Source organism: Anomaloglossus baeobatrachus, chromosome 6, assembly GCF_048569485.1.
Source record: "Anomaloglossus baeobatrachus isolate aAnoBae1 chromosome 6, aAnoBae1.hap1, whole genome shotgun sequence".
Lineage (NCBI taxonomy): Eukaryota > Metazoa > Chordata > Amphibia > Anura > Aromobatidae > Anomaloglossus > Anomaloglossus baeobatrachus.
The window spans coordinates 412665404-412677858 of record NC_134358.1 but is presented as its reverse complement, the minus strand read 5'-3'; the positions used below and the strand labels follow the sequence as shown (position 1 = coordinate 412677858).

General features: G+C 50.0%; 1 protein-coding gene across 1 annotated transcript in view; it reads left to right on the top strand.

Moving 5' to 3' along the window:
• Nucleotides 1-63: 63 nt before the first annotated feature.
• PSMA2 (proteasome 20S subunit alpha 2) overlaps nucleotides 64-12455 on the top strand; it is a 57896-nt gene continuing 45504 nt past the window's right edge. Inside the window, exons 1-2 of the mRNA XM_075316599.1 lie at nucleotides 64-171; nucleotides 3260-3336. Coding sequence (XP_075172714.1) covers nucleotides 131-171; nucleotides 3260-3336 — 118 coding nt within the window. The 5' untranslated portion in view covers nucleotides 64-130. The remainder of the gene's footprint in view (nucleotides 172-3259; nucleotides 3337-12455) is intronic.

The following is a 12455-nucleotide window of genomic DNA, read 5'->3' as shown; positions in this document are numbered from 1 at the left end:
TTTATAGAAGGCGTGCTGTCTCGTGTACGGACTACAGTCGCCATCATGCAGTGCGCACCCGGCCAGGAAGTGACGCGATGACGTAGTGACGTTCTCCGTGCTGCTCACATAGAGGAGGAGCAGACAGAAGATGGCGGAGCGCGGTTATAGTTTCTCTCTGACCACTTTCAGGTGAGTGCGGTTCTGTGTGCGGCTTTTTGGTGACCGTGCGGTGTCAGAGCCAGGCCCGGCAGCCTCACCCCCGGCCCCCGTGTGTCTGAGCCCCGCGGCTGGCTGTGGGCTCACTCAGACACACTCTGCACCGTCACCCTGCTGCCTGCCGGCCTGAGCCCAGCGTGAGAGGGATGTGAAGTGCGGCTGATAATCGCAGTGTGTGACTGGTGCCATGCCTCGTGCTGTTATCTGCCTGCTGTGCCCATCATCACATGGCACCACTGAGTGGGGGAAGCCTGTGATCAGGAGGGTACAGACTCCGACACTGCAGGCAACCTCCGCCCACACCTTTGTCACATGGCTGATAACACCGAGTAATAGCGACAGAACCCGAGCAGTGGAAGGATGGGGATGCCCTGCATGTTCCTTCCTCCGGGGGCTGTGCACAGGGTAGGTCAGCAGTGGAGGGTCCCCAGCAATGGAAGGACTGGGGTGTCCTGTGTGTCCTTCTTCTGGGGGCAGAGCACAAGCTAGATCTGCAGTGGAGGGTCACCAGCAATGGAGGGAGTGGGGGTGTCCTGTGTGTCCCCCTTGTGGGGGCTGTGCACAGGCTTGGTCAGCAGTGGAGGGTCTCTGGCAGTGGAGGGTCTCTGGCAGTGGGGTGGGGGGGTGACCTCCATGTTCTCCTTCACTTTTGTTACACAAAACCATGAGTGCTGTGGCTCCTGGATATAATGGTAAATGTCCACCAGGGATCGTGGTGTGGGTCAGGGAGGTGGGGATACATTTATTTTGTGTTCTGTTGGTCTCTGAAGCAGTAAAGAGTTTGTCTCAACAACATACATGGTTAAAATTGCAAAGTACTTTTTTTTTTTTTTTTTTTTTGCAATTTTAATCTTAACCCTTTAAATTTTTTAAGAGTGGAGGGATTTTTAAAGGGAATCTGTCACCAGGTTTTTGCTCCCCCCATCTGAGAGCAGTATGATGTAGAGACAGATGCTGATTCCAGCGATGTGTCACTTACTGAGCCATTTGTTGTCATTTTGATGAAATCAATGTTTTCTCTGCTGCAGATCTAGCAGTTATACAGAGCTCATGAATATGCTGGACTACCTGCAGCACACAAAGTAGTCCTGTAATGATCATCTGCTGCTGATTTAAAGTATGATTTTATCAAAACTACACTAAGCAGCTCAGTAGGTGACATCGCTGGAATCAGGATCATTGCCCCTACATTATGCTCCTCTCAGATTAGGTGGCAAAAACCTGGTGACGATTCCCTTTAATTTATTTTGATGCCCGCTCTCAAAACTACCAGACACTACTACAGTCTATCCCTGTGGCTGAGCATGGGATCAGTCCTTACAGGCTATTTCTATACAGCCCTGTACGCACTGATCTAAGGCTGGCTGGATGCCTGGAGGGCACGATGAAGCCACCTTTAGTGTAGGAGCGCACAGTTCGGTCCAGTGGCACCAGTATACTGACGTAAGCTGTCCTCTTCAGAAGGACACTGGCCAGCAGGAGTTGGGAGGGCGGCTGGTGAGGGGAGAGCTCCCCCTTAAGGCTATGTGCTCACGTTGCGTTTTAAACTGCAGTCATTGGTAAACTCCATGCTTTTGCTTCCCCAGCAAAGTCTGAGAAATCTGACTTTCCATCCGCATGTTGCAGTTTTTTGCCAGTGTTTTCTTTGACAGATATTTGTCACAAACGTTTACAAAAAAAGCAGCATGTTCATTCTTCATTGTGTTTTGTCAACATTTTCTATCCATTGACTTCTCAATCTGAAAACGCACTGTCCAAAATGCAACAAACATGCAGGGAAAACACGGTCAAAACACAACTTTACTGCTTTTTTTTTTTCTTTTTCTTTGTAAAACGCACTGTTTTTAATTTTTTCAAAATTCTGCCAGTGTGCAGTGTTATCAAACCAAAATGCAGCGTGTGCACATACCCTTAAGTAACAATTACAAATGGATGTGGTTTTGATAAAATTGCCTCCATAACTCTGTCTGGATCTGCACCCGGATAACGTCATTCTCTGTACACCAATGTGCAGCTTTCCATCACTGCATTTGTATTAAAAATGTGGATTTTTTTTTTTTTTTTTTTTTTTTTTTTTTGTGTGGGCATATAAAAGGCATCGAAATTTCTACTGCTACTCGCTACATCAGGGTCTTGACCTGAAATATGTGACACTGTGCCTTCAGTGACTACAGTCCAGCACCTTCCACCGCTCCTAAGCTGTAGCTGAATGACTTGGGGAATTGCCCGGACAGGCATGACACAGCGTTCCAGCTTTCACTTTCACTCCAGCAGGAAGGCGGAGGATGGGCGCAGCCTCCCAGAGCTGTGCTGTGACTGCTGTAGTTATAGGCTGGAGCTAACAACATGTCCGATGACACAATTTGGAAATGTGTTGGATTTTCTGTTGTGCACAGCCTGACTTTCAGTAATTCACTTTTTTCTTTCTATATAGGGTGCTTTACACGCTGCGACATCGCTAGCGATCTCGTTAGCGATATGACACCCCAGATCGCAGATAAGATTTGCCGAGATCGCACATAGGGGTTTGTTTGTTTTTTTTTACGCCGGTCACATGTGCGATCTCGGCAAATCGTATGTGCGATCTGGTGTGTTACATCGCTAACAAGATCGCTAGCGATGTTGCAGCGTGTAAAGCACCCTTATGTTTCCAGTGTGCAGTTGACGTTTCTTCCATTTTTCAGTCTTTACAGTGTATGTAATGTTATTCATAAAGTTGTGGGGACTGTTGTACGTTCTTCAGGTGAAGTGAATAGTGACGCTGGATGCACAAGCCTTTTATCATTGCAAGTCTGCCCCCCAAAAAGCACATAAAACATGCAGATCATTAAGTTCTACTTATTCCCTCCAGTATTCTGCTGTGGATTTTATTTGCAGATAAAAACGTTTTTGAAATTATTCACAAATTACTCAGAAACTGATGGGGGGGGGGGGTATGGGATGACCCTCCAACAAAGCTGTTTCCTTATTTGCTTGACATATCTGTATTTTTGGTAATGACTGGTCATTGTATTGCATTGTGCAGCTCCTCGTCTCCACTAACAGCCTTTTCTTTCCTTAGTCCTTCAGGTAAACTTGTACAGATTGAGTATGCATTGGCTGCGGTAGCTGCGGGAGCGCCATCTGTTGGGATCAAAGGTATGTGGTATAATGCAGATCTTATCCTGCAGGGCAGGCTAAATACAACCTTGTAGATGAACCCTGATCATATGTGGCATTCTGCGATAGAATCATCAAAAAACAGACTTTACACAAGTCTCTTCTCATTAAAAAACAGGTTTAACACCACCATCACCCAGCAATTTTTGTTTTGTTTTTTTCCTCCCTTTCTTCAAAGAATGATACATTTTATTTATTTATTTTTTTTCCTTTTTTCACATCATCATAGCCTAATGAGGGCTAGTGTTTTTACAGAATGAGTTGTACTTTTGAATTCCATTTATTCTGCCACATATTGTACTGGAATATGGGGGGAAAAAAACTCCCAAGTGTGGTGAAATCGTGAAAAAAAATAAAATAAAATAATATGCGGTTTTGTAGTTATTTTCCGAGATCCATAACGGTCCCATTTTTCGGTATTTGGGACTGCTTTTGTGTCCTGAGCTGATGTAAATAATACCATTTGTGGGGTAGGTGCACACTGTTTTGTTCACCTGTTCTTGCATTGCAATGTTGAGGTGACTTGTTAATGTCATCTGTGTGGGTGCTGTTTTGAAGCTCCTTCTGGTGGCCAGGAATGGTAGTAGAGCTGAATCTGAGCCTGTGACTCAGACAGGTGTCGGCGTTAACTGGAAATTAGGGAAGTCCTATTGCAGACAAGTCTGGTCTATATAGAGAGCACTTTTTACCTTGCTGGCGCCGGTTATAAGGTTGGAAACACATTTATGCGTGTAAAATCGGTCCGACTTGCCTGAAAAAAAAGTCGGCCGATTTTAGTTCACGTTAGGTCAGTGTGCAATGCAAGTGTGATGCTTTTTTTTAATTATTTAATGACTAGCAGAGCGTGTGTAATGCGTGTTTGATGCGTATGGGGGATCCCTTTTTTCTATGTCACTGACAGCAGACACAGAGCCACACGATCAGAATGAAGTCGGATGTACTTCACTCGATTTCATTGTCATACCGCGGCTCTGTCTGTGTGTCGCGTTCTGATTAGCGGTCACCTGTGAAGGACTCACCGGTGACCGCTAATCCCCCTGAGTGACTGAATTGAGCAGCGCGATTAGCGCTGCTGTCACTCAGGCTACCCGCGGCTAGCTGGATCCTCCACCTGTGACCGCAACTCACCTGTGACTTCATCGCTGTTACTCTGGCGACTTGCAGTCACAGTTGGAGGATCCAGCGGTGGCCACGAGTAACCTGAGTGACAGCACAGCTGATCGCGATACCTCAGTTGCTGCGTGAAGCTGTCAGGAGCGGCGGTGTTGTTCTGCCGCTCCTGTCACCTTCATGTACCAGAGCTGGAAGCGACGCGGGACCTCCGTGGATTACGCCGGACATGGATGGGTTTTTGGGGCTTAATAAAGTGGTGAACGAGGGTATTTGTTCGTGTTATTGCAAATAAAGGATTTTTTCACTGTGTGTTCACTTTAAACTACAGGTTAAGCATTGGGGGTGTCTCATAGACTCCTGCAATGATTAATCTAGGACTTATTGGCAGCTATGGGCTGCCATTAACTCCTTTATTACCCCGTTTGCCAACGCACCAGGGCAAAACGGGAAGAGCGGTTGTGTGTGTGGTGGTGTTGTGTTTTTTTTTTGTTTTTTTTTGTTTTAACTACATTATATAGACCCGCCCACCGGCAGCTGTGATTGGTTGCATTGACAGCTGTCACTCATCATGGGGGCGTGTCTGACTGCAACCAATCATAGACGCTGGTGGGCGGGGAAAGCAGGGAATACGAGATTGAGTAATGAGCGGCTGGCTTTTTCAAAAGAGAAGCCGCCGGAGCAGTGTGAACGCTGTGCAGCACCGCGCCGGGGATCGGTGAGTATGCGATGGGAGGGGAGGGGGAAGGAATAGACCGACATGGACAGAGAGAGAGACCGACTGACATCGCATGTTTCTCAAAACACTGGAAATGAGTGAGGTCTCACAATGTCGGTCAATCTCTGACCGACATTGTGAGACCTCACTTGTTTCCAGTGTTTTGAGAAACATGCGATTAATGTATTTAGAAAAACGATGTCACTAGGATGGTGTGAGTGCCGGTCCGTGTGATATTTTTTTTTTTTTTTTTTTCTCTTCGCCACGCTCCCATAGAGTTGCATTGGAGAGACTAGCGCGAGAAACTCTTCAAATAGCAGCTCAGTCCGATTTTGGAGTGAGAAAAAAATAGCAGATGGGAGCTGATTCATTGAATAACATGTGTCCGAGTGCAATGCGAGATTTTCTCGCATTGCATTACTGCGAGAAACTCGCAAGTGAGAAGCCGGCCTAATTGTATATTCCTCAGTCTCTGTTCCTGGCTTGGCGTTCTTTCCGTCCCGGTTTCCCTGAGCAAGACTACTCTAGATAAGTTCTAAGTTTTTTTTTTTTTTTTTCCTTGCTTCCTGGTTTACACCTTAGGGTGTTGTTTTTCTTTGTATCTGTTTTCTTGCAGGTGTAGTTCTGTTTCTCTTGTGTTGTGAGCATGGGGATTCCCCCTGTGCTAGTTCTCCTGTAGGAAAAGTGATTTTATCCCTTTCTAATTTGATTATTTGCTCTTCTGTATTGTGTGTTTTTGGTATTTTGTTCTCCCATTATTTACAGGAGTACCTGATACAGTGGGGGTGAGGTTGTATGACCCCCAGGGTCATTTTTTTTTTTTTTTTACTATCAGGAGTTTGGTATTTTTCTGTAGGGATTTTGCACTGACCACAATCAGTTTCCTTTCCTTTTCTTTGTATCAAGTTAGTCGGGCCTCGCCTTTGCTAAATCTATTTTTCCTATCTGTGTTTTCCTTCATCACCGTAATCTTTAAATGTAGGGCGCTATCTACTCCTTTGGGGACTTCTCTGACGCAAGGTCGATTTCCTGGTTTTATTCTGTGAGGCTTAGCTAGTTTCTCAGGCTGTGATGAGGCGTCTAGGTGTTTAGGAATGCTCCACGGCTACTTCTAGTGTGGTCTGATACTCAGGGGATTGCGGTCAGCCCTGGTTCCAACTACTCTTGTTTTCTTCGTGGTTTTTTACCAGTGGGTGGTTTTTTTTGCTATCCTCCAGTTACCGGATCATAACAGGTGACCAAAGAAAAGAAATCCCCCCCCCCCCCCTCCTTCTTCTCGTTACACCCTTTACTGATCAGATTATTTTATTTCATATTTTGATAGGTCAGGCATTTCTGAATGTGGTGATTCCAAATATGTGTTGGTTTTTTTTCTATTGTATTTATCAGTCCTCTTAGGGAACTTGAAGTTGCGATCTTCTGATCTCTGGTGCTGTACATAGTGCTTCAGCACCGCTCTATACAGCAGAAGTGCTGATTTCCTGTCAATACTGGTGCTCAGCTGGCGTTCACAGGAACCACGTCATGACACACGGGGGCATCAGATGACCCCTGGCTGTCATAACAATCCAAGCGCGCCCCATGACACGTCACAGGGCCTCCGATGGAAGTGGGGAATGACGCGCTCGCTGACGGCTCGTGTTAAATCCTGTTTTCTTTGTCGCTCCATTGGGAGACCCAGACAATTGGGTGTATAGCTTCTGCCTCCGGAGGCCACACAAAGTATTACACTTAAAAGTGTAAAGCCCCTCCCCTTCTGCCTATACACCCCCCCCCCCGTGCATCACGGGCTCCTCAGTTTTTATGCTTTGTGCGAAGGAGGCACACATGCACGCATAGCTCCACAATTTAGTCAGCAGCAGCTGCTGACTATATCGGATGGAAGAAAAGAGGGCCCATAACAGGGCCCCCGGCATGCTCCCTTCTCACCCCACTCTGGTCGGCGGTGCTGTTAAGGTTGAGGTACCCATTGTGGGTACATAGGCAGGAGCCACATGCTGTTTTCCTTCCCCCATCCCTTAAGGGCTCTGGGTGAAGTGGGATCCTAATCGGTCTCCAGGCACTGGGACCGTGCTCCCTCCGCAGCCCCTGGGGAATCTGCTGGACAGGAGCTGGGTATCATCAGGGACAAGGCCCTGCTACTGTGAGGTACTGTGTCCCCGTGGGGACGGCGCATGGAGCGCTTGTGTCATACACGCTGCAGCACTGCTGGGTGTGTTAGTGCGCCGGGACTACCGCGCTGACCGCGCTTGTTTGCCGGCCGCGCTTATAACTTTAGTCCCCGGCTTCTGCGGCCTAGTGCCGCATATTCCCGCCCCCAGGCCTGCCAGTCAGGGGAAGGGAGGGACGCTGCACTGGACGTCAGCGCTGAGGGCTGGAGCATACTTTGTATCATCCTCCCCCCTCACTGAGCACCGTGTGGCACCAGATGCCCGCACTTTCTAGGGCACGCCCACGGCCTCCTTCTCACAGAACGCCGGCAGCCATTCCTGTCAGCACTTCTGAAGCTGGAGAGGAGAGACAACACGGCTCTGGGAGGCCCAGGCAGGGAATCTGGTGGTCACACAACCGCTTTGGGCGGTCGGTAAGCCGCACCTTTTTCTAGGTGCTGGCCCCCCTGGGTGCCGAAGTGTGTGTGTGTATATGTATGTATGTATGTATGTATGTATGTGTGTATATATATATATATATATATATATATATAATATGCTATACATTTACTCTGTACGGTCGCACTGTTGGTTTTTGGCTATATACCCTCCCGGATTGTACTCAGAGGAGACAACAGCATGTCGTCCGCAAAAAGCAAGGGTGCCAAAGCACAGGCTTACTTTGCAACCTGTACCTCATGTGCGGCTATACTACCGGCAGGTTCCACCTACCCTCATTGTGTGCAATGCTCGGCCCCTGTGGCACTTACTCAGCCGGAGCCTCTGCCACTGGTGGCCCAAGTGGAACCACCTGCTACCACTGTCCAGGTGACAGGGACGGAGTTTGCAGTATTCGCTGACAAACTTTCTGAGACTATGGATAAATGGTCTGCTAAGATACTAGAAGCCTTGCAGTCCAGGCCGGTAACACAGGCCCCGGGCACTGTTGAATCATTGACCCCAGGCCCCCCTCGGTTGGAGCAGCAAAGTGCTCCTGGGGTGACTCATAGGTCCCAAGGTGAGGTCTCTGACACGGACCGCAGTCCCAGACCGCTTCCCTCGACTTCATCACACTGCTCAGGGTCTCAGCAGGAGGACTCTCTAGAGGATGAAGCGGAGGTGGCAGATCAGGATTCTGATCCTGAAGCCGCTCTCAACCTAGATACACCAGAAGGAGACGCCATAGTGAATGACCTTATAGCGTCCATCAATCAGGTGTTGGATCTTTCTCCCCCAGCTCCTCCAATTGAGGAGTCAGCTTCTCAGCAGGAGAAATTCCGTTTTAGGTTTCCCAAGCGTACAATGAGTACGTTTCTGGATCACTCCGACTTCAGAGAGGCAGTCCAGAAACACCGAGCTTGTCCAGATAAGCGCTTTTCTAAGCGCCTTAAGGACACACATTATCCCTTCCCCCCCTGACGTTGTCAAGAGTTGGGCTCAATGGCCCAAGGTGGATCCTCCAGACTGGCGGCTAGATCCATAGTTGCAGTGGAAGATGGGGCTTCACTCAAAGATGCCACTGACAGACAGATGGAGCTCTGGTTGAAATCCATCTATGAGGCTATCGGCGCGTCCTTTGCTCCGGCATTCGCAGCCGTATGGGCACTCCAAGCTATCTCAGCTTGTCACTCGCAGATTAATGCAGTCACACGTGCCTCTGCTCCGCAGGTGGTGTCCTTAACCTCTCAGGCGTCGGCGTTTGCGTCCTACGCCATTAATGCTGTCCTGGACTCTGCGAGCCGTACGGCGGTAGCATCCGCCAATTCGGTGGCAGTCCGCAGGTCCATGTGGCTACGTGAATGGAAGGCAGACTCTGCTTCCAAAAAGTTCTTAAACGGGTTGCCATTTTCTGACGACCGCCTGTTTGGTGAGCGATTGGATGAAATCATTAAACAATCCAAGGGAAAGGACTCTTCCTTACCCCAGTCCAAACCAAATAGACCTCAACAACGGAAGGTACAATCGAGGTTTCGGTCCTTTCGGCCCGCGGGCAGGTCTCAATTCTCCTCGTCCAACAGGCCACAGAAGGGTCAGACGAACTCCGATTTATGGCGGTCTAAGTCACGTCCTAAAAAGACCGCCGGAGGAACCGCTCCCAAAGCGGCCTCCTCATGACTTTCGGCCTCTTCACACCGCATCCTCGGTCGGTGGCAGGCTCTCCCGCTTTTGCGACGCCTGGCTGCCACAGGTACAAGACCGTTGGGTGAGAGACATTCTGTCTCACGGTTACAGGATAGAGTTCAGCTCTCGTCCTCTGACTCGATTCTTCAGAACATCTCCGCCCCCCGAGCGAGCCGATGCTCTTCTTCAGGCGGTGTGCACTCTGAAGGCAGAAGGAGTGGTGATCCCTGTTCCTCTTCAGCAACAGGGTCACGGTTTTTACTCCAACTTGTTTGTGGTGCCAAAAAAGGACGGATCTTTCCGTCCTGTTCTGGACCTAAAACTGCTCAACAAACACTTAAAAACCAGGCGGTTCCGGATGGAATCGCTCCGCTCCGTCATCGCCTCAATGTCCCAAGGAGATTTCCTAGCATCAATCGACATCAAAGATGCTTATCTCCACGTACCGATTGCACCAGAGCATCAGCGCTTCCTGCGTTTCGCCATAGGGGACGAACACCTTCAGTTCGTGGCACTGCCTTTCGGCCTGGCGACAGCACCACGGGTCTTCACTAAGGTCATGGCAACAGTGGTAGCAGTCCTACACTCTCAGGGACACTCGGTGATCCCTTACTTAAACGATCTGCTTGTCAAGGCACCCTCTCGAGTGGCATGCCAACACAGCCTGGACATTGCTCTGGAGACTCTCCAGAGATTCGGGTGGATCATCAATTTTCCAAAGTCAAATCTGACACCAGCCCAATCACTGACATATCTCGGCATGGAGTTTCATACTCTCTCAGCGATAGTGAAGCTTCCGCTGGACAAACAGCGTTCACTACAGACAGGGGTGCAATCTCTCCTTCAAGGCCAGTCACACCCCTTGAGGCGCCTCATGCACTTCCTAGGGAAGATGGTGGCAGCAATGGAGGCAGTTCCTTTTGCGCAGTTTCATCTGCGTCCACTTCAATGGGACATTCTCCGCAAGTGGGACAGGAAGTCGACGTCCCTCGACAGGAACGTCTCCCTTTCTCAGGCAGCCGAAGCCTCCCTTCGGTGGTGGCTTCTTCCCACTTCATTGTCGAAGGGGAAATCCTTCCTACCCCCATCCTGGGCGGTGGTCACGATGGACGCGAGTTTGTCAGGGTGGGGAGCGGTCTTTCTCCACCACAGGGCCCAGGGTACCTGGACTCAGCCAGAGTCCTCCCTTCAGATCAATGTTCTGGAGATAAGGGCAGTGTATCTTGCCCTAAAGGCGTTCCAGCCGTGGCTGGAAGGCAAACGGATCCGAATTCAGTCGGACAACTCCACAGCGGTGGCATACATCAACCACCAAGGCGGAACACGCAGTCGGCAAGCCTTCCAGGAAGTCCGGCGGATTCTGCTGTGGGTGGAAGCCACAGCATCCACCATATCCGCAGTTCACATCCCGGGCGTAGAAAACTGGGAAGCAGACTTTCTCAGTCGCCAGGGCATGGACGCAGGGGAATGGTCCCTTCACCCGGACGTGTTTCAAGAGATCTGTTGCCGCTGGGGGATGCCGGACGTCGACCTAATGGCGTCCCGGCACAACAACAAGGTCCCGGCATTCATGGCACGGTCTCAAGATCACAGAGCTCTGGCGGCAGACGCATTAGTTCAGGATTGGTCGCAGTTTCAACTGCCTTATGTATTTCCTCCTCTGGCACTGTTGCCCAGAGTGTTACGCAAGATCAGGTCCGACTGCCGCCGCGCCATCCTCGTCGCTCCAGACTGGCCGAGGAGGTCGTGGTACCCGGATCTGTGGCATCTCACGCTGGGCCAACCGTGGGCACTACCAGACCGACCAGACTTGCTGTCTCAAGGGCCGTTTTTCCATCTGAATTCTGCGGCCCTCAACCTGACTGTGTGGCCATTGAGTCCTGGATCCTAGCGTCTTCAGGGTTATCTCAAGAGGTCATTGCCACTATGAGACAGGCCAGGAAACCAACGTCCGCCAAGATCTACCACAGGACGTGGAGGATATTCTTATCCTGGTGCTCTGATCAGGGTTTTACTCCCTGGCCATTTGCCTTGCCCACTTTTCTTTCCTTCCTTCAATCCGGATTGGAAAAGGGTTTGTCGCTCGGCTCCCTTAAGGGACAAGTCTCAGCGCTCTGTGTTTTTTCAGAAGCGCCTAGCCAGACTTCCAAAGGTACGCACGTTCCTGCTGGGGGTTTGTCACATAGTCCCTCCTTACAAGCGTCCGTTAGAACCCTGGGATCTGAACAGGGTGCTGATGGCTCTTCAGAAACCACCCTTCGAGCCAATGAAGGATATTTCTCTTTCACGCCTTTCGCAGAAAGTGGTCTTCCTAGTAGCAGTCACATCACTTCGGAGAGTGTCTGAGCTAGCAGCGCTGTCATGCAAAGCTCCTTTCCTGTTGTTTCACCAGGACAAGGTGGTTCTGCGTCCGGTTCCGGAATTTCTCCCTAAGGTGGTATCCCCCTTTCATCTCAATCAGGATATCTCCTTACCTTCTTTTTGTCCACATCCAGTTCACCAATGTGAAAAGGATTTGCACTTGTTGGATCTGGTGAGAGCACTCAGACTCTACATTTCTCGTACGGCGCCCCTGCGCCGCTCGGATGCACTCTTTGTCCTTGTCGCTGGCCAGCGTAAAGGGTCACAGGCTTCCAAATCAACCCTGGCTCGGTGGATCAAGGAACCAATTCTCGAAGCCTACCGTTCTTCTGGGCTTCCGGTTCCCTCAGGGCTGAAGGGCCATTCTACCAGAGCCGTGGGTGCGTCCTGGGCTTTGCGGCACCAGGCTACGGCTCAGCAGGTGTGTCAGGCGGCTACCTGGTCGAGCCTGCACACTTTCACGAAACACTATCAGGTGCATACCTATGCTTCGGCAGATGCCAGCCTAGGTAGGCGAGTCCTTCAGGCGGCGGTTGCCCACCTGTAGGAAGGGGCCGTTTTACGGCTCTATTACGAGGTATTATTTTACCCACCCAGGGACTGCTTTTGGACGTCCCAATTGTCTGGGTCTCCCAATG